General features: G+C 46.3%; 6 protein-coding genes across 6 annotated transcripts; all 6 read left to right on the top strand.

The window, feature by feature from the left end:
- Window positions 1-1275: 1275 nt before the first annotated feature.
- On the top strand, window positions 1276-2862 carry BO97DRAFT_418079 (uncharacterized protein; the record flags this gene model as incomplete). Its single annotated transcript, XM_025696504.1, has 2 exons — window positions 1276-1984; window positions 2051-2862. 2 exons carry the CDS (start codon window positions 1276-1278, stop codon window positions 2860-2862), a joined length of 1521 nt encoding a protein of 506 aa, XP_025547119.1.
- Window positions 2863-5304: 2442 nt separating this feature from the next.
- BO97DRAFT_332512 (uncharacterized protein) lies at window positions 5305-5526 on the top strand (the record flags this gene model as incomplete). Its single annotated transcript, XM_025691351.1, has 1 exon — window positions 5305-5526. A coding segment is annotated over one exon (222 nt), but the record flags the coding sequence as incomplete, so codon positions are not given.
- A 342-nt stretch (window positions 5527-5868) lies between these two features.
- Window positions 5869-6204, top strand: BO97DRAFT_325858 (ankyrin repeat domain-containing protein; the record flags this gene model as incomplete). The annotated part of the gene is made up of 1 exon (XM_025691308.1): window positions 5869-6204. A coding segment is annotated over one exon (336 nt), but the record flags the coding sequence as incomplete, so codon positions are not given.
- Window positions 6205-7810: 1606 nt separating this feature from the next.
- BO97DRAFT_355160 (uncharacterized protein) lies at window positions 7811-8211 on the top strand (the record flags this gene model as incomplete). Its single annotated transcript, XM_025692127.1, has 2 exons — window positions 7811-7972; window positions 8032-8211. Coding segments are annotated over 2 exons (342 nt in total), but the record flags the coding sequence as incomplete, so codon positions are not given.
- Window positions 8212-10006: 1795 nt separating this feature from the next.
- BO97DRAFT_480908 (uncharacterized protein) lies at window positions 10007-12328 on the top strand. The gene is made up of 4 exons (XM_025700782.1): window positions 10007-10375; window positions 10425-10896; window positions 11523-11572; window positions 11626-12328. The coding sequence occupies exons 1-4, from the start codon at window positions 10129-10131 to the stop codon at window positions 12159-12161; spliced, it is 1305 nt and encodes a 434-aa protein (XP_025547115.1). The 5' UTR covers window positions 10007-10128; the 3' UTR covers window positions 12162-12328.
- Window positions 12329-12584: 256 nt separating this feature from the next.
- Window positions 12585-14335, top strand: BO97DRAFT_408620 (uncharacterized protein). Its single transcript, XM_025695906.1, has 3 exons — window positions 12585-13240; window positions 13292-13697; window positions 13751-14335. Exons 1-3 carry the CDS (start codon window positions 12718-12720, stop codon window positions 14067-14069), a joined length of 1248 nt encoding a protein of 415 aa, XP_025547114.1. The 5' UTR covers window positions 12585-12717; the 3' UTR covers window positions 14070-14335.
- The last annotated feature ends 1990 nt before the right edge of the window (window positions 14336-16325 follow it).

Genomic DNA, 16325 nt, shown 5'->3' with positions numbered 1-16325 from the left:
ACCGTGGATGTCTTCTTCATGGTCTCAAACTAAGGAATCATATCATGGGATCTCTGCTGTGCGAGGGTAGGATTTGGGTACTATCCTTCAAAGCTCACCAATCAGTGGCCAGAGGGACATGTTGTCTAACGCTGCGGAGATTTTTTTCTGCTCGCCTTTCTTTAGTTTCTAAGAGAGTTAATGGTCCCTTGGTGACGGATGTTCACAATAAGACCGTTCGCTAGCTCCTTGCTCAAGGCTGGATTTCATACTCTCACCCACGACTATTTATTTCTAATACACAATGCGGTGAACCTACAATCAGAACGTCAGCATCCTTTGCATATTTCATTTTGAATATGTTATATAGTGTAAAGCCAAGAGATACCGATCCCTAAGTCACATCGTTCTCGATATTTCACCCGCGCTAATGCCTTGGCAATGGGGCCAGAAATAAGAGAGGGTAAAACGGTGAAGTTGGTGCTGGGTTTGCAATTTCGCTGTACGAATTGCGGGTGTTTAACTTACCCGGAATATTACCACCGAGACGTACACCTGGACATTGTGATCTGATCACGTGACTCATATCACAATCTGCCAAGTCCCAACCTCCCCTTTTTCTTTTCACCCTTTCAGTCTTGATTTCATCTCCTTTTTCAACATCTATGCTTCTAGAGTGAGTGTCTGCTTCCTGCCGCCTCGCCGCCAGTCCTGCCATCCCTGTGTTTTCATAGGACTCTCCGACTCCGTTCGGATTGGGCATGCACTCGTGACCAGGCCGCAAGAGCTCCTTTTCCATTCTACCTCCCTATATAATTGTCTTATCCTTCCCTCAAACATCACCGTTTGTTAAGGAAGTATTCGCTCACTGCCGCTCTCGCCGCCAGTCCTGCCATTCCTGTGTTCTCATAGGACTCTCCGACTCAGTTCGGATTGGGCACGCACTCGTGACCAGGCCGCAAGAGCTCCTTTTCCATTCTACCTCCCTATATAATTGTCTTATCCTTCCCTCAAACATCACCATTTGTTAAGGAAGTATTCGCTCACTGCCGCTCTCGCCGCCAGTCCTGCCATTCCTGTGTTCTCATAGGACTCTCCGACTCAGTTCGGATTGGGCACGCACTCGTGACCAGACCGCAAGAGCTTTTACGACTTTTTACTGTCATTTTTTATCACTTATATTGTTCCATTATCACACGAGCCAGGGCTGCTCAACACTTCCCCGAAGCCCGGGAGGGAGGGCTACTCGTTGTATCGAGGGTACCTTTCATGCTCAGTAAATTCTGCAACAATACAATGGCTACCGCACCGTCAAAACCGTCCTCAGTCTCGAAGAGGGCAGTTATTGTCTCCATAAATGATCTTGAAGTTCTTCGCTTTGGTCGCTTTCGTCTTGCATACAATGATCATACTAACAGAGGATCCATATCCCTGACGTTCGAGGCAAACATCGCTAATTTGAGCGGTAGATCACAACTGGTCTTGAGGATTCCTCCAGAATCAGTTCAAGAATGCACATTAGCCATGCCAAGCAATGTCAGTCTCTTCTCAAATGATTGGATTAATTTACTTCCCGCATGGGTTCCAACTATCAAGGACGTGATAACACTGAGTCTAACACTTAGTACACCTGGCACTGTTCGTTGTCCGCCTGGGATAGAGCATCTATATCCAGCTGATCCGCTAGACTTGAATTTCGATATATTCGCAAAGATTTGTAAATCCAGGTCTTTGAACATCCATTTCTCTACACGACAATTCGAGGAAAGCGGAGTTGCCCAGCTCGAAGCTTTCTCTCTTGCCTTACAAAAAAAGTGTGTTCAGGAAGACCCTTTTGACTATGCGCGCCAGAACGTGGTCGAGAGAGATTGGCGTGCCTTTGGTCTCTTTCTCGAACCACCCCCCTACACCAACGGGCCTACATCCAACCAAGGGCAGCAATCAGGTCCACCTTTGTACTATGAGGGATCCAGTTCCACGACAGTGGGAAGAAAACGCTACAGAGGTATTTTTCCCCCATTGTCTTCTATACCCCGACCTTCATCAGCTCATCAACCTTATTGAGACCAAGGGTCAATTTCCCTTAACGGATCTGATTCCGATGAGAGACAAAAGAGACCGCGTTTCACATCCCCATCACCATTCGGCTGTCCTACGGAAGTTAACACGCCGAGTACTCAAACACCGCGCCTTGCATTTCCATCGCCCGGCTCACCTACCGAAGCGAACACTCCGAGTATACTCTCGCTTTCACCGTCCTCAATTCGTCCAACTCAATTTACGCATACTTCTCCCTCCGATCGCATAGACCGCGAGAGTCTTGAGCGTATTGCGCAAAGGCTCTGCGGTGTTTCTGATAATTTAATCCGCGAAGTGTTGATCCAATCTGGACACCGACATCTGCTGGCTTCACCGGGAGGCACAGCAATCGACTCGCGGTCTGAGTCTAGGAATAGTGGCTCTGCCAAGGCCAAGTGCCGTCTCCGCCACTATATCCGACAGTATGTTGATGTCATGATTGATACTCGCATTATGCCATATATCGGCAAGACCGTCAATACTGCTGTTTCTGAGGCTACAGACCAGATTCTTGATTTCGGAAAAACGAAAGAAGCTGAAGTATCTGAGGTGATCGATGATGGCATTACTGAGATACAGATTAAGGCTGATGAGTGCTCACGGGAAATAGAAGACATAACAGAAAAATGTACGTATAGAATCGAAGACCAAGGAGAACAGTGCATGAATGATATCGAAGAGAAGGGAATCGAGGTTGAAATGGCTGTGGACGAAAAGGTAGCGAAGTTTAAGCGCTGGTTGAGTGCTCCTGCGCAATCCTTGATTAATGAGCTCCATACTAATTCTAGACGCAGTTCTATCTAGGTATGGTTCAATTAATTGTCTACTTACCATGTACTGACACTTACAGTTGGGCGACACGCATATCCCATAAGAGAATTTGGGTAATCTGGTTCATTGCATTATGACTTCCTTGAGATTGTTGGGGCCTCATCAGAGTCTGTGTCGATGGTGGCTGTGTTTATGTTTCGCCGCCCTTGTGGCGCTCTACTCCAGATTTCTGCGGATGATTCAGCGAGATCCAGTGTCCATCTGAAGGTGCTAGTGTGTGGCAGGATATTCATAGCCTGCTGCGAGAACATCTGATGATTGTTAGTCACAATGACCCTTGCCGGAACATCGATTTGTTCGAGCTCCGAGTGAGAACGTGGAGCGCACATGCACTTATACATGGCACCTCACTCTTTTTCGTACCAATGCTGCTGACATTGCAAGCATCTAATTCAAGGTTGGAACTATGGCATCTGGAATCTATCTGACCCGAACCATTAGCGAGGTAAATAATCCAGAGCCAGGTTTTATGAGGCTTAGATTTTCCCTAGCACTTCTTTCCCCATTCCAAAGCAAGCAAAGTATTGTCATGGATTCTCAGCCTGACTGGCCTGCAATCGCGTCCATCCTCGTGTCAGATTCCTGATCTCGGTAAAGGGCCATATAGGGCATCTCATTATATTTCTATTTTGAGGAGTGCAAAAAGAGCCAAACCGGTCCGCTTCTTAATCGTACTGCGGGAAACAGACGGACACTGCACGCAATGCTGGTTCTGTACGTTACAGCTGCTTGTCTTAAAGGTGGTTATGAATCAGGAATCCATGTCTCACAATACCGTCACTAAATCCACGCGAGGTATCTAAATACGGAAGGTATAAGACGACTTCTGGGGGACAAAAGAGTGGACCCGAACATAAAGGACTGTCGCAATTGCACACCCCTTCTTCTGGCCGCGGCTATCGGAGTTGCGGAAGTCGTGAAATTGTTCCTCGGAAGTGCCAAGGTGGATGTGAACTTGATCGGCGGCCTAAATAATGAGACTCCATTGAACCTAGCCGTGCGACAGGCTCCAGAGGATGCGACAGCATGCTTACTTACGTATGATCAAGTGAACGTGAACGTGTACTCACGGGACCTCCATAATCGAACGCCTCTCCACCTGGCTGCGCGACGTGGGGATCATCGCTCGTAGAACTTCTCCTCGAGCACAAGGAAGTGAACGTGAATTTGACGGATGACAGCGGTGAGATACCGTTATATTCAGCAATCTATTGGAATCACACAACAATTGTGAGACTGCTTCTCGAGCATAAGGCAGTAAACGTGAATTTGACGGATGCTAGCGGTAAAACACCATTTCATTCAGCAATCTGTCGGAATCATACAGCAATTGCGAAAGTGCTCCTCGAGGACAGAAGGGTGATCGTGGATACTGAGACCTTGGAAGGGTGTTCAACATTGGAAGCAGCTACATGTCAAGGTGCGGGAATGTTGGAGCTTTTTCTCCGCAAGGCGGAATCGGGCGTGGACAGTAGAAAAGTAGCTTTCCACGATGCTCTGAAGGCTGCTGTCATGCGGAATGATCTGGCAGCCGTGTGGTTACTTCTTCAGGCGGCGAAACCTAGGTGTCCTTGCTTGGTAATCTCTTAACATAGTAGTCCAAGCGATGAAATTCACTCAATTGAACCGACAAACCACAATTCAACTAAGTCTCGATCCCCTATTACTTCACGCATGAATAATTGATTAAGAGGTTATACTGCATTATGTTTTCCAAGACTCGAATTACACCAACCGCTGGCTGGTCCTGATCAGAATTGATTCGTTATGGTTATTTTGTCACGAGCACGGGCGGTCTTGAGACCGCAGGTAAACGCTTGTTGAAATTCAGCTGGTTCGTGAAAATACGGAAGACCACGTCGGATTTAAAGTCTTACGTGCTTTTGTAAGATTTAATGCCTGGTGGCTAGAGCACATACTATCTCATTGGCCATTATTACATAGGTAAATCTCTGGTCTCGGTACACAGCCTCCCTCGAGCGTCGGCAACGTAGAGCGGGAAGGCAGTAGTTGACTTCAAAGCCTTGTTTCACTGATGAGCTTCATCAATCAGCCCGAGCGGGGGCAGGGCATCTTCTCTAAGCTCATAGAATTCATCAAAGCCGCTTTACCTGTTCGCGACGGAAGGAATCCTCTGTTCGCTTTCACGCACCATCCGCTCCTCGTCTAGCTGTCAACTACGTTTCCTAGACTAGTGCTTGGAGATCATGAGATCGTTGCCATGCGAGTGTAGGACTGTGTAATTTTTTTCAATGTTCGCATATAAGTAGGCAGCGCGAAGCTGTCTATCAATCGCTCTTCATCGATTTACTGGCTTTGAAGTACCACATATCAAGCCCAGCAACGCCTGGCTGCTTTCGATAATCCTATTACCTTGACCACCTATCAGCAACTTCGCGACTGAAACCATCCACCATGTCCTTAGTCCGTTTGCCTACAGAGCTCATGTACATGATTGTCGCTTCTCTTGACTTTCAGCATGATATTAATTCCCTGGCCCGGAGCTCTCGGCAATTGTATGCCATCCTCAACCCATACTTATACCGACGTGACTCAACACAGCATGAAAGTTGGGCTTTGCTTTGGGCTGCGAAGCACGGGAAAGAGGCTACTTCTCGCAAATGCATTGAGCACGGGGGCGATATCGAAACAACAAGCGATGAAAGAATGACGCCTCTATGCTTGGCCGCCGAGCATGGGCATGCCGATGTCGTGAGATTATTACTTGAAGCAGACGCAAAAGTCAATCGAAAATCAAGGGGTTTACAGCTGACAGCCCTGCATATGGCTTCGCGCTCCGATAAGGCAGATGTGGTGGACTTCTTGCTCGGACAGAAGCATGTGCACGTGAACCCTACAGACATCCGGGGTAATACGCCCCTTCATGTCGCTTGCATTTACGGTTCTACAGCAGTTGCGATCCGGCTGCTCGAAGACAAAAGAACAAAAGTGAATGCTCTCAATGATTACGCAGTAACTCCTCTATTCCACGCCGTCTATCAACACAAGGCAGCAATGGTGACATTACTGATCGGACACCCGAAAATTGATGTCAATCGGAAAAATGGGCAGTCGGGAGACACTGCATTACATCTCGCTGTGTTGTGCTGCTTGGAGGGGATAGCAAGCATTTTGCTTGAGCATGAGCAGGTAGATGTGAACTCGCGAGATCGAGCAAATCGAACGCCACTTCACATAGCTGCGCAATCGCGCAGTGCGGCGGTTGTTGAACTTCTGCTCAAGAACCACAAAATTGATTTAAATGCTCTAGATTTGAATGCTCAAAGTCCGTTGGACTTAGCTCGAGAATCTGAGAGTAGGAATATCGTCGACATGTTGTTGCAAGCGAAGTGTAAATCTTCCTCGAAGCTTCACTCATTGTTCAAAAATACATAGAGATTCAGCTTTGGAAGCTACGGGACAAAGCGTCTTCTTTCGTTCATCACTGTCCGTGAGCAAATCCTTTTAGGCTTGCGGACCTACTTTTATGCCTTCAGTGAACAGGAAACCAAAGATACGATTACTTCCATATTAGTGCTGCCGGCATCGCAAGCCTCTTAATCAAATTCTTGAAGTTATAACTGCGGCATGTTAATTGACTTTAATTATTAGCGAGTCTAGTAATCGAAAGCCGAGCTTTAAAAGGTCGAGACTTTACGAGCACTTCTTCCGAATTCCCAAGCAAGCAAAGTATTTTCATGAGCTCTCAGTCCCAGCCTGACTAGGCTGCCATCGCTTCCGTTCTAGGGCCTGATCCCTGATCTCTGTAGGGGCAATAAAGGACTTTTCACCATCTGTCAAATCCAGTAGCACAAATCAAGAGTTCCGCTTCTTTACCATACTACGGCGCACAAAAGGGCACTCTACGCGATACTGGTACTGTTTGTTACCGCTACCTGTCCTAAAAGTGGTTATAAATCAGGAATCGTAAAGCCTTAACACCCTCGTTGCCAAATCCCGGCGAGCTAGGTTGATAGATTAGTGGTTTCGGGTAGAAGGTTGTAGGCTGGTGGTACCTGGCAGTAAGGCAATTCTACAACGCACTGGAAAATAAGGGAAAGTTTTTGGGCGTAGTGGGCACCTCAACACTCGGCGGCTTGAGACTTGTTCGCATCTCATATATATTTTCAAGCCTTTTGTGTTTGAGGTACATAGTACAAGATTATAATAGTCATATCCTCTGGAATAGAATGATATATCCATGCTTCTTGGTTCGATTTTCAACCAAGCAACAAGCTTTCTATTACAAGTTCAATTGAATAGTACATGAAAGAAAGGCGTCCGCGTTTTCACCTGGAACAATAGATTCGGGCCGCCTAGAAGGGTCACAAGTTGCATGTTGAAAAGAAAGGCATGATATTGGTGAGGCATAATTAACAATCGCTGCCCTCAGTCAAAATAGAGTAGGGGCAAAGTAAGATCATGCACAGAGGCTGCAAAAGAGAGAAAATTGAAAAATACAGAAGCCTCAATTTGAGGCCTCTTTAGAATGATCATATACATTAGTCTTCCTGTATTTAAGAGTGCAAGGTACCCATTTCCATGGCTGGTAGTTCTTGAACTCACCTGTAGTCAAGTAAATGACAACACATTGCCATGCCGATAATCAGTCTCAAGTTTATCTGTATTGCGCTTGCAGTGCTTGGGGTAAGTTCAAGGCTCAGAATACATTGACTATACTGAACAGATTCAGGTGGCTAGCGCATTAGAATACAAATATTACAAAGCAGAGAGTGGCGAGACGGTAGGTCTCTATGGGTTCGCGGACTGAAAATCATGTCTGAATTCTACGTCTAGTTTCTGGATGTTCCAATATATCCTATCAATAGCACTTCTTCAAGAGACAAAAGAAGCACGGTATAGGCTCAACATGATGTATGATCAACTGATGCTTCCCAGCTGAAAATATCTCCAGGCGAACGATCCGAGATGTTCTCTCAGTTTTGGATTGGCATATGTGACTGATACCAAGGCCAATATAAGGCATCTAGACGATGTGCAGAACGTGACTTGTTCCGTTCCGGCAGATAGCTGTGCTAGAGTATCAAACCAGAATCTTTCGTCTATATTTTTCTGCAACTACGTCAGTACAAGACATGAGCCTTGAGAGAAATAGCAAAAGCTAAACAAAGGACTTACCAGGAATCTACTGCGATCAGCACCAAATGTGGAACTTTGATAGAGCCCGCCAAAAGCATTCAGAGCGCATGCAGGCTCCGCGACTTCTACGATTACGGATATCTTGAACAGACCCTAACACAAGGCACTGTCGAGTATAAGTATACGATAGCTCTGGGTGGCGAATTCCCCAACTCGGCCTAGATCTCCCCTTTCTGCTGTTATGGTGCATCAGCTTTGTCGACATGAACGAGTTTTGCCAGCGTGGATTGGCGGTTGACAGAAGGATGAACGCGGTTGACGAGTTCATGTATAGAGAGGATCTTGATTTCACGAAAGTTTTACTCAATTGTGGAGGACCTGAAATGATATATGCATTTTTCAACCCTTTATGAATCAAGCACTGCATGCATTTGCCCCTATTTAGCTTGTGTATACAGTATGGATGGATGGATGATTTCATTTACCCTGACCCCTTGCAAAGGCGATGTGCAGGCTACTGCCACTATTTGCATCTCTTTAATAAACATGGATCCTGTACCACTTCTTAAACGAACTTAGAGCCCCCTCGGCGTCTATTGTGGCCTTTGCACCGTTAATGTTGATTAGCTGCCCTTTTATGGCGCGCGGCTTCGAAATCGCTGGGATACTTCCGCAAAGTCCAAGACAGCCTCGACTGTCTTAGAAGCGTTACTGATTCTACTTCCACCCTCCTGACCTTGTCCTCCCAGCAGGGTTGACTATTTTTGCTCGTTTGTGGCCGGCTCTCTGCTGTTGCAGTACAATTCTATTGATGAGATTGATCGCATAAAGGATACCGATTAGTTCGGCGGCATGTACCGACCATTGGTCCATGGGTCCGACCTGTATCTGTAAGCTCCCAGTCATCACCGATTCGTCGTCGAGGACCGCGGCTGCGGCACTCAGGTAGCCTTGACGCCCCGAGGCGTCGGAGTGCACTACGAGGTCCGACTCGGACCGTGCTGTCTCCGCCTGCTCTGTCGCTATTTCTCTATTGGTCTCGATGTCGATCTTGGAAAAGGCTTCAGTCCGCCACGGTGGTTGTGGGGCTGGATCAATCATTTTCAGGTCGTCGAGCCTTTCTAGGTTCATGGTCTTCAGAGCCTCCGCGAGCGGGAACCGAGCGTATGATCCACCTCTTTCCCAGTGGTTTAATTCAGTGGTTTCATGATCCAGCCGAATTTATACTCTCTACTATTCAATATACAATAGAGAAGTCTCGTCAAGAAGAAAGACCGAGACAACACTTTGTTGAGAATGTGCATGACAGGTTCAAGACATAGCAGGATCGAACACAAGTGCTTCGGCGGTCAGACAAGATTATCTTCCTATCAACTGTCCACCACAACGCATTAGTGTGATTTGAAGATCGGACCTGGTATAAAGGTTTCTCGGCGACCGCGGAATTCCGCCAAGCGAACGCTTACCGGATGTACGGGACGGTAGCACATCATCACATACGCTCTCGTACTCGCAACTTTTACGTAGTCTGTGATAGTAATACCCTGAATTTACGGCTGATTGACAGTAACAAGTTCCGAGGGTAATTTTGGCAGATTAAGAGATATCCTGTCACGTAATCAAGTAGCTTGATTTTGTGTTTATCATCTCTTGTTTGTATGTTGACTCCCAAGTACAAAACTTGCGCACTGGCCTTGACAGTAAGATTCTAGCTATCTGTGTTATGCCCATACCAGCCAAATAGCCAGCAAAAGACTACCATGACAGGCGGGCACCTTCTGAGAGTTGTAATACAACTATTACCCCCAAGGTTCAAACGGCCCGTCCAGCCTCCAGTGGAAAATGTTTGAACCGGTGCTCTCACGTTCAACCGGCATATATTTATGGAGGGCCAGTATTAACTTCAGAAGCTTTTCTGATGATCCGCACATTTTCAGTTGATGAAAAACTACTGGCAGCTTCACTGACCGCGTGTTTCAACAGTGCATTCCACTCGTTATCCGTGAAGTAATACGAGTTTCAATAGTCATTTAAGTCATCCGACAGCCTTCTCCAGGAGAGAATATCGTTTCTGATGCAATTTCCCAGTTAACCCTTGTGTTTACTAGTCTGTCCGCATAGACTGAAAACAAAATTACCATGAATCTGATTGCTGTTAGCATTATCTTTTTGCTCGGTTATGCGGCCGTTGGCACCGAGATTTCCAGGCATGTTCGTGATGCTGCATCTTCAGTGACTGAGCACGCTTGCGGTATCGTTCAAAGTAGCATGGAGTATACGCAGCTCACCATCTCTTTCGCGACAAATGGGACAGAGGTGAAAAGCTCATGGTCTACAGAGCTTACCACCGATTGTGTCACATTCCTGAATAGTGCCCTAGAGCCGTGTAAGTTTTCGACTAGGTTGCATGGTAGAGTAGGGTTTAATCCACACAGGCCAGGGCCCATCTGCTCTGTATTGCGAATCGCTCAATCTCATCTTCGATCAATCTTCATCGGGGGTGACAGGAACCACATACTCCGTTCAATCACTTTTATCCTCTGCGGGCGACCACAAAACTAGCTTTAGCTTCGAACACTCACAAGCTCCCCGCTCGACTGACGCCATATCGTCCACAGGGAGATGGCCACAGCCAATTTTTCCGAAAACTAGTGTGGCGGAGGGGACGAAGCCAGTCTCAGTGGAATCAATCCAACATTCTCTCTCAGAGGCAAGGTCTACGAATGACGCTCAATCGCTCCCCACACAGTGGTCTGAAAAGAATTCCCAGTGGTCTGAAACTACCTCTCAATTGATCAACACCGAAACAACCCAAGTTATACCATCGAATCGTCAAGTTACAACCCGTGCATTATCAACAGCAAACCCATCGTCTTCATCCGCTTTGTCAACTTTGTGTGTTGTGAAGTAAGTCCCGTCAACACCTTCGTGGCATAGTCAACCAAGAGTGTGTTGTAGTAGAAGCGATCCTAACACGTCTAACTGCAGAGAAAGTGATCTAAGTCAAGGAATATGCTACTGCTTGGATCAGACCATCGTGGAATATTCAAGTTCGAGATGCACGGTTCTCGCTGACTGACTGTAAATGTGATTGATCTGCTCACGCAGCTCTTTAAACGTGCCATCAGGCACACTTGTGTTTAGAAGATAGGCCCAATGAGTAGATTTATTCTACATCTAGGGAACTCCAGTATTGATCGCGGTATCTACGCATTTTTATTGACTTAAACCTTGCAGCCAATCTACTTGTTGTTACGGATCAGCTTTTGCACAGCTCTTAAAGGCTAGAGCTACCGAGTAACTAGAGCTACCGAATAAATCTACACGCTAAACATAGATCAAAAAAGTATATCATTGTGGCTTGTGAAAAGGGATCCCTAGTCATCCTCGCTCGGCTTCCTAGAGATTTTATTATTTAAACGGCCTCAATGCCACTTGCTTTCCTTGGTTTGCGTCACACATTTAAACCAAACTCGATTGTATAGAACCTTACAGAGTCTATTTGCACTGTGGTAGCAATATCAATGACCAAGTGACTGCTTTTGTCAATCATTCTTCCGTGTTTCGTCAAAGATAACAGAAAGTGAGTCATCCTTCGAGCTTAAACCATTCAAGGCTCTAAACTCGATCATCCAGTGTCTACACCGGATCAGACGAAGGAAACTCTGCTGGAGAAACCCGACTCACGCGCTCTTCCTACAAAGGAAACATGTGGGAGTTCTCATACAAAATTCAAAGACAAAGTCGAAACAAGTTCTTCGAACACATTGGATGGGGGGAAGTCTCAGAACTACAATCACGCCGAGATTCAAAAATGGCTACGACACAAGAGCTTTTACGATCGTGGAAGAGGCTATGAGTTTGAAGATCTGACGGATCTGGCCGAATTCAACCCAACTGGCATCACCGATTCGAACTTACCAAAGTCCCGCAAGAGAGCTTATTCCTCTTCATCCACAGCTATTTCTGAGGCGCCTACTATACTTATTTCTGAAGAAATTCCAGGAAATTCGGTAAATGGCGAAAGAGATATAGTGCTACGCGCATCGAACGACAATGCGCGTTCGGGGAAGGAAATCTCACTTCCAATTCGGAACCTTTCGGTTCGAACTAAGGATGACCTGAAACCTCAGAAACGATCGAAGATAGAAGATGTTTGTGCCCTATATTGACGCTTATTCAGGGGTCTTGAAAGATAATGTCAATTGACGAGTGACTTTTGAACTCGTTTGTTATGATGGGCTTCTAGAGCCTGTAGAGAAGCCATGATTCATTTGTTGAACTAATGATCACCGGAAGATCAAACACGCGGTTATGAATTCAAATAAAACCTGGCTGAGATGTCAGAAGGACTTCAAACTATCATTTAAGAGGAATAAAGGAATATTATATATATAGACTTCAAAAAACAGGATATTCGTCGATACCGATTCTCGTGAGTATCGTCAAGCGAAGTCATTATGCAACTATAGCATGATATTTACCCGATCCTTATGACGGTTGCGGGCCAAGCTTAACTTTCCGAGGTGGGCTGTTACCCAAAGTCGTATTCAAATAACGAACGGGACTAATGGGCTTCGCTCATCGATACCTGGAAAAGTCGAAAAGGGCTTATCTTCCTGGCAGACTGGTCGAAGCTAGTACGGATAACTATTTATTACTAGGGCCCGCCGTACCAATTCATCCAACACACTTTCCTTACGAAGAAGCATATTTGGCTTGCACACCATGGACAGAACTACATTTCCTCCCTCTACTAAAAATACCAGGCACGTTCTGCAATCAAACGCACCGATCGTCTTCGCAACAGCTCACAGCGCGAATCTATGCTCCCTTGCTCTGCCCGATAGTCTCACGAGGGAATTATCAATTCATCTTGATACGTACCATTCCGTGTTAAACGCAGGCTCTAGTATTGCTATTGGCCGCGGACAGTGTCTTTTTGGCACTCGTGTCGGCGAGATCATAGCAACTCTCTTCACCACAAAGGAGCCGACGGTTGTCAGAGGACCTCAAATCAGCTGGACATCACTCATACTTGCAGCTGGCCCCAATTACGATGGTCCAAACCAGCTGACCATCGGTGATTCCGACCTTGATCTTTCCCAAGATGACCTTGACTTGATTAGGTCTGGTCGACCATGGCGATTTCTCTCTCCATGGCCAGGAAAAGATGACTGCCAAAGGGAGCTGCGTGCGATCCACGTGACCCGCGAAGAACTCCGCAACACGAAGGAGAAAATAGAAAAAGGTCCGTTCAGAGCTCGGGGAGCTATTTTCGCTTACTAATAGAATGGAGTAGTCCTGCAAGATATGTCTGCGCTAGACCAGAAACTGTCAGTTTGGCATAATGTTGTCGCCCAACTCCACAATCCTCAGGAATGTGGGCCGCCGCAATCTCAACTAGGGATTGTTGATGGCTCTATTGGGACTGCGGACAATATTGAGGTCTCTGAAGATTCAGGTCGAGGAGAAAGTGGCCCAGGAGAATCTTGTTGTGATGGCTTGAATAGTGATCGAAAGCTGGATACCTACTCATCTGATCAAGCGATTTCATTGCAGCCGGCAAATCTTGATCAGCAAGATCTACCCAGTGTAGCATTCCCGGATGAAAGCAGGAGCAGGAGAGATTCCAAGGATGAGTCACAAGTGACTGATATCCGCGAACCTCCAAAGCATACCGAGCCTTTCATTCAATGCCTTAGCGAGTGAGTCTGTCTGCGTCAATGATATGCCAAAAGTTTTACTGACAAAGAGGAAGTGTGTTGGATGATGCACAATTCAAAAAGGCGATTAGCTGGTGCGAGGACGGTCGGTCGTTTACAATACCAGCGGCAGATGATTTTCCTTCCGAGTTACTGGCCAGATTCAAGACACAGAGTTGTCAATCGTTGATTCGAAGATTATATTACTTTGGCTTTCATGCATCAGGCGGTGTTTTTTGGCACAGGCAATTTGTTCGAGGTCAAGCCAGCACGATTTGTCCTACTCGTCGTCGCAGCACTTCGCCCACCCCTGTCATCAATACTCGACGAGGACCTCGGTATAAGATCATTAAGGGAAGCCGTAGAAGCTATTGATGCTTCCGCTTATCGACGCACTTAATAGTGGTTTCATTGAAACCCCATACTCTGCAATTTAGGGGGGCCTATTTGAGTTCAACGGAGGGGCAGCCACCTTCTGGAAGCAGGTGTAGTCATGTTCATCACCGTACTGATGGCCAAAAAATGGCTTAGGCTTCGAATGTCTTCTAGTGCACTGAATCGATAAAGACTACACAAGTTCTGATGTCATTGCTATTAAAAGTTTGTACTTATGGATAGTGCTCGCAATTACGCAGCATAGCCGTAAAAAAGACTGCTTCAAAATGTTTAACGCTAGCTCAAATGATCAAAAAAGCAAAAATGTCAAGTGCCAACCAATTTTGGGCGACTAGGATGAAGTTGCTTCTGTAGCTCGATCGACTCGCCTTGAAGCGATGTGATTGTACTTCGCCTCCTTAAAATCTACTCAATTCCAACGACAACAATGAATACGCTACGTACTAATAGTGATTTCCATGCGCAAGTAATGTAATCTGCCTCTTTATAGAAAAAAAAAACAATGAGAAAAGCCTGTAAATTGATCAGCGAAACTCAGTGGCTGTGGGAGCATGTCGTGGGAAATTTAGAAGGGTATAACAGCGCTTCGTACGATGATTAACACAGAAGGCCACGTGCCGGGAGCACTGACTGCCGTCATGGTTGATGAACTCACTTCACAATCGCTCTGGTCGGAGGTACTTTTGCGTCTGACTAAGGTGCTTAATGGCAGGTCTGGATGATGCTCCATATTTAGCTCGAGCGATGGTTTAAGTAAAATATTGTTCATTGCAAAATGGAAAAATTAATCATTTCTGAGGCCGCCCGAAGTGGATATGTGCGTTGGACGGACGGGAATATCGCCACTCGAAGGCGCTGGCAATCCTTTCGGCCCGCTCCATCTTGGATTTTGAGTGGGGGCCAGGATTATGATGAGACATCAAAATCACTCGGCATTGCAACGAAGCACAAACTTAGTATCGACTAGGCTAACTGACTTGAAAAACTGATAAAGTGCTGATGCTCAGGGATACCCGAAAAGTAATGTACCTTTTTTTTGGTTAGGAAAACGAGAGGCGAATCGATGTTGTTCAACCATCAGGCTTCGATTTCTTGCGCTGAGCTAACTCTGGTCTGGATTTGTGACAATCCACTACAAAGCAGACTAGCAATCGTAATGATAAATGCCATGTTACATCATCTTACGTCAAGTGCGGTCCGATTTACAGGCCGCCGCAGTTGCGTGACCTACCCAAAGAGTTAGCCTCAACCACTCAACCCAAAGTTCTGCTTGTAAAACATATTCTGTGACCCGCATTGCCCGAAAAAATTCGGCTTGGGTGATAGTGAGCATTGGATTATCAGAGTTGTTTGGTGGAGTATTTAGCTAACTTGACTTTCGGAATCTGCGACATCGAGATACGAAGATTAAACCGAGTTGTTTTCGTGCCTCCGAGACCACTCCAATCCTACGCGGAATTATGATGCCCCCTGATTGTATCTTGTATTGCGCAGACGAAACAGGACCTGCCAGCAGCAGAAATAGTCTTGTCATCTTTAGCTTGTCGACACAAGTCCAATGAGATCTGAAGACTATCTAGGAGTTACGAATGAAGGCGTACGGCAGATTAATGCTTAGGTTCATGGTCTCAAGAACTGAGAACTCGGAAGTAATCAGACTACAGCCCCAAATCCGGCGACTTCAGTCGTTAGGCGCAATACGGAAGGCTTGAGGCGCAGCACTAGAGACGCCGGAATCTGTTCGTACGATCGATGTGGTCGAGAGAGGGTAGTCGGAAGACTGGAATGGTCGGAAGACAGTCCCTGTACGACGAGCACAGTCGGAGGAACATCAGCTGTCGCTTTTCTCAGGTGTACGACTCGGAAGCTCGTCAGAACGTAGTCTGATGCTTGCTGGAGTTCCGGTGCCCGTTAATTCGCCTTTGCAAGAACAGCGGCGGCAGATTCCGCCATTTTCTTACGGACAATCAAGTCTTTTCCAAACCTCATAAAGACGGTGAAGGTTTTATCAAAAATTGCAGCATGCACACATTTCTGAACGGGTACTTTGAGCATATCGCGATCATAGAAATGTGCACCATTTTCACGTGCATATGTGTCCGCGATACTTTGTGCCTCAATGGGATGGCTAGGATTCACAAATACTGAGTCTGTTGCGGTCCAGACTTGCTGCTTGTAAAGATAGAACGTGATCTTAACACTTTGTCTGGTTTGCCTGTCGCTGGGAAGAGAAGG

This window comes from Aspergillus homomorphus (assembly GCF_003184865.1).
Source record: "Aspergillus homomorphus CBS 101889 unplaced genomic scaffold BO97scaffold_55, whole genome shotgun sequence".
NCBI classification, from domain to species: domain Eukaryota; kingdom Fungi; phylum Ascomycota; class Eurotiomycetes; order Eurotiales; family Aspergillaceae; genus Aspergillus; species Aspergillus homomorphus.
Note: the sequence above shows the minus strand (reverse complement) of the source record. Positions and strands in the feature narration are given on the sequence as shown.

Bases quoted from the DNA above. Each gene is read 5' to 3' on its own strand.
- BO97DRAFT_480908 (XM_025700782.1), top strand. From the start codon at position 10,129: ATGAATCTGATTGCTGTTAGCATTATCTTTTTGCTCGGTTATGCGGCC. The intron at 10,376-10,424 runs GTAAGTTTTCGA...TAATCCACACAG, and splicing joins GAATAGTGCCCTAGAGCCGT to GCCAGGGCCCATCTGCTCTG. The intron at 10,897-11,522 runs GTAAGTCCCGTC...TCAATGACCAAG, and splicing joins TCAACTTTGTGTGTTGTGAA to TGACTGCTTTTGTCAATCAT.
- BO97DRAFT_408620 (XM_025695906.1), top strand. From the start codon at position 12,718: ATGGACAGAACTACATTTCCTCCCTCTACTAAAAATACCAGGCACGTT. The intron at 13,241-13,291 runs GTCCGTTCAGAG...AGAATGGAGTAG, and splicing joins GAAGGAGAAAATAGAAAAAG to TCCTGCAAGATATGTCTGCG. The intron at 13,698-13,750 runs GTGAGTCTGTCT...ACAAAGAGGAAG, and splicing joins TTCATTCAATGCCTTAGCGA to TGTGTTGGATGATGCACAAT.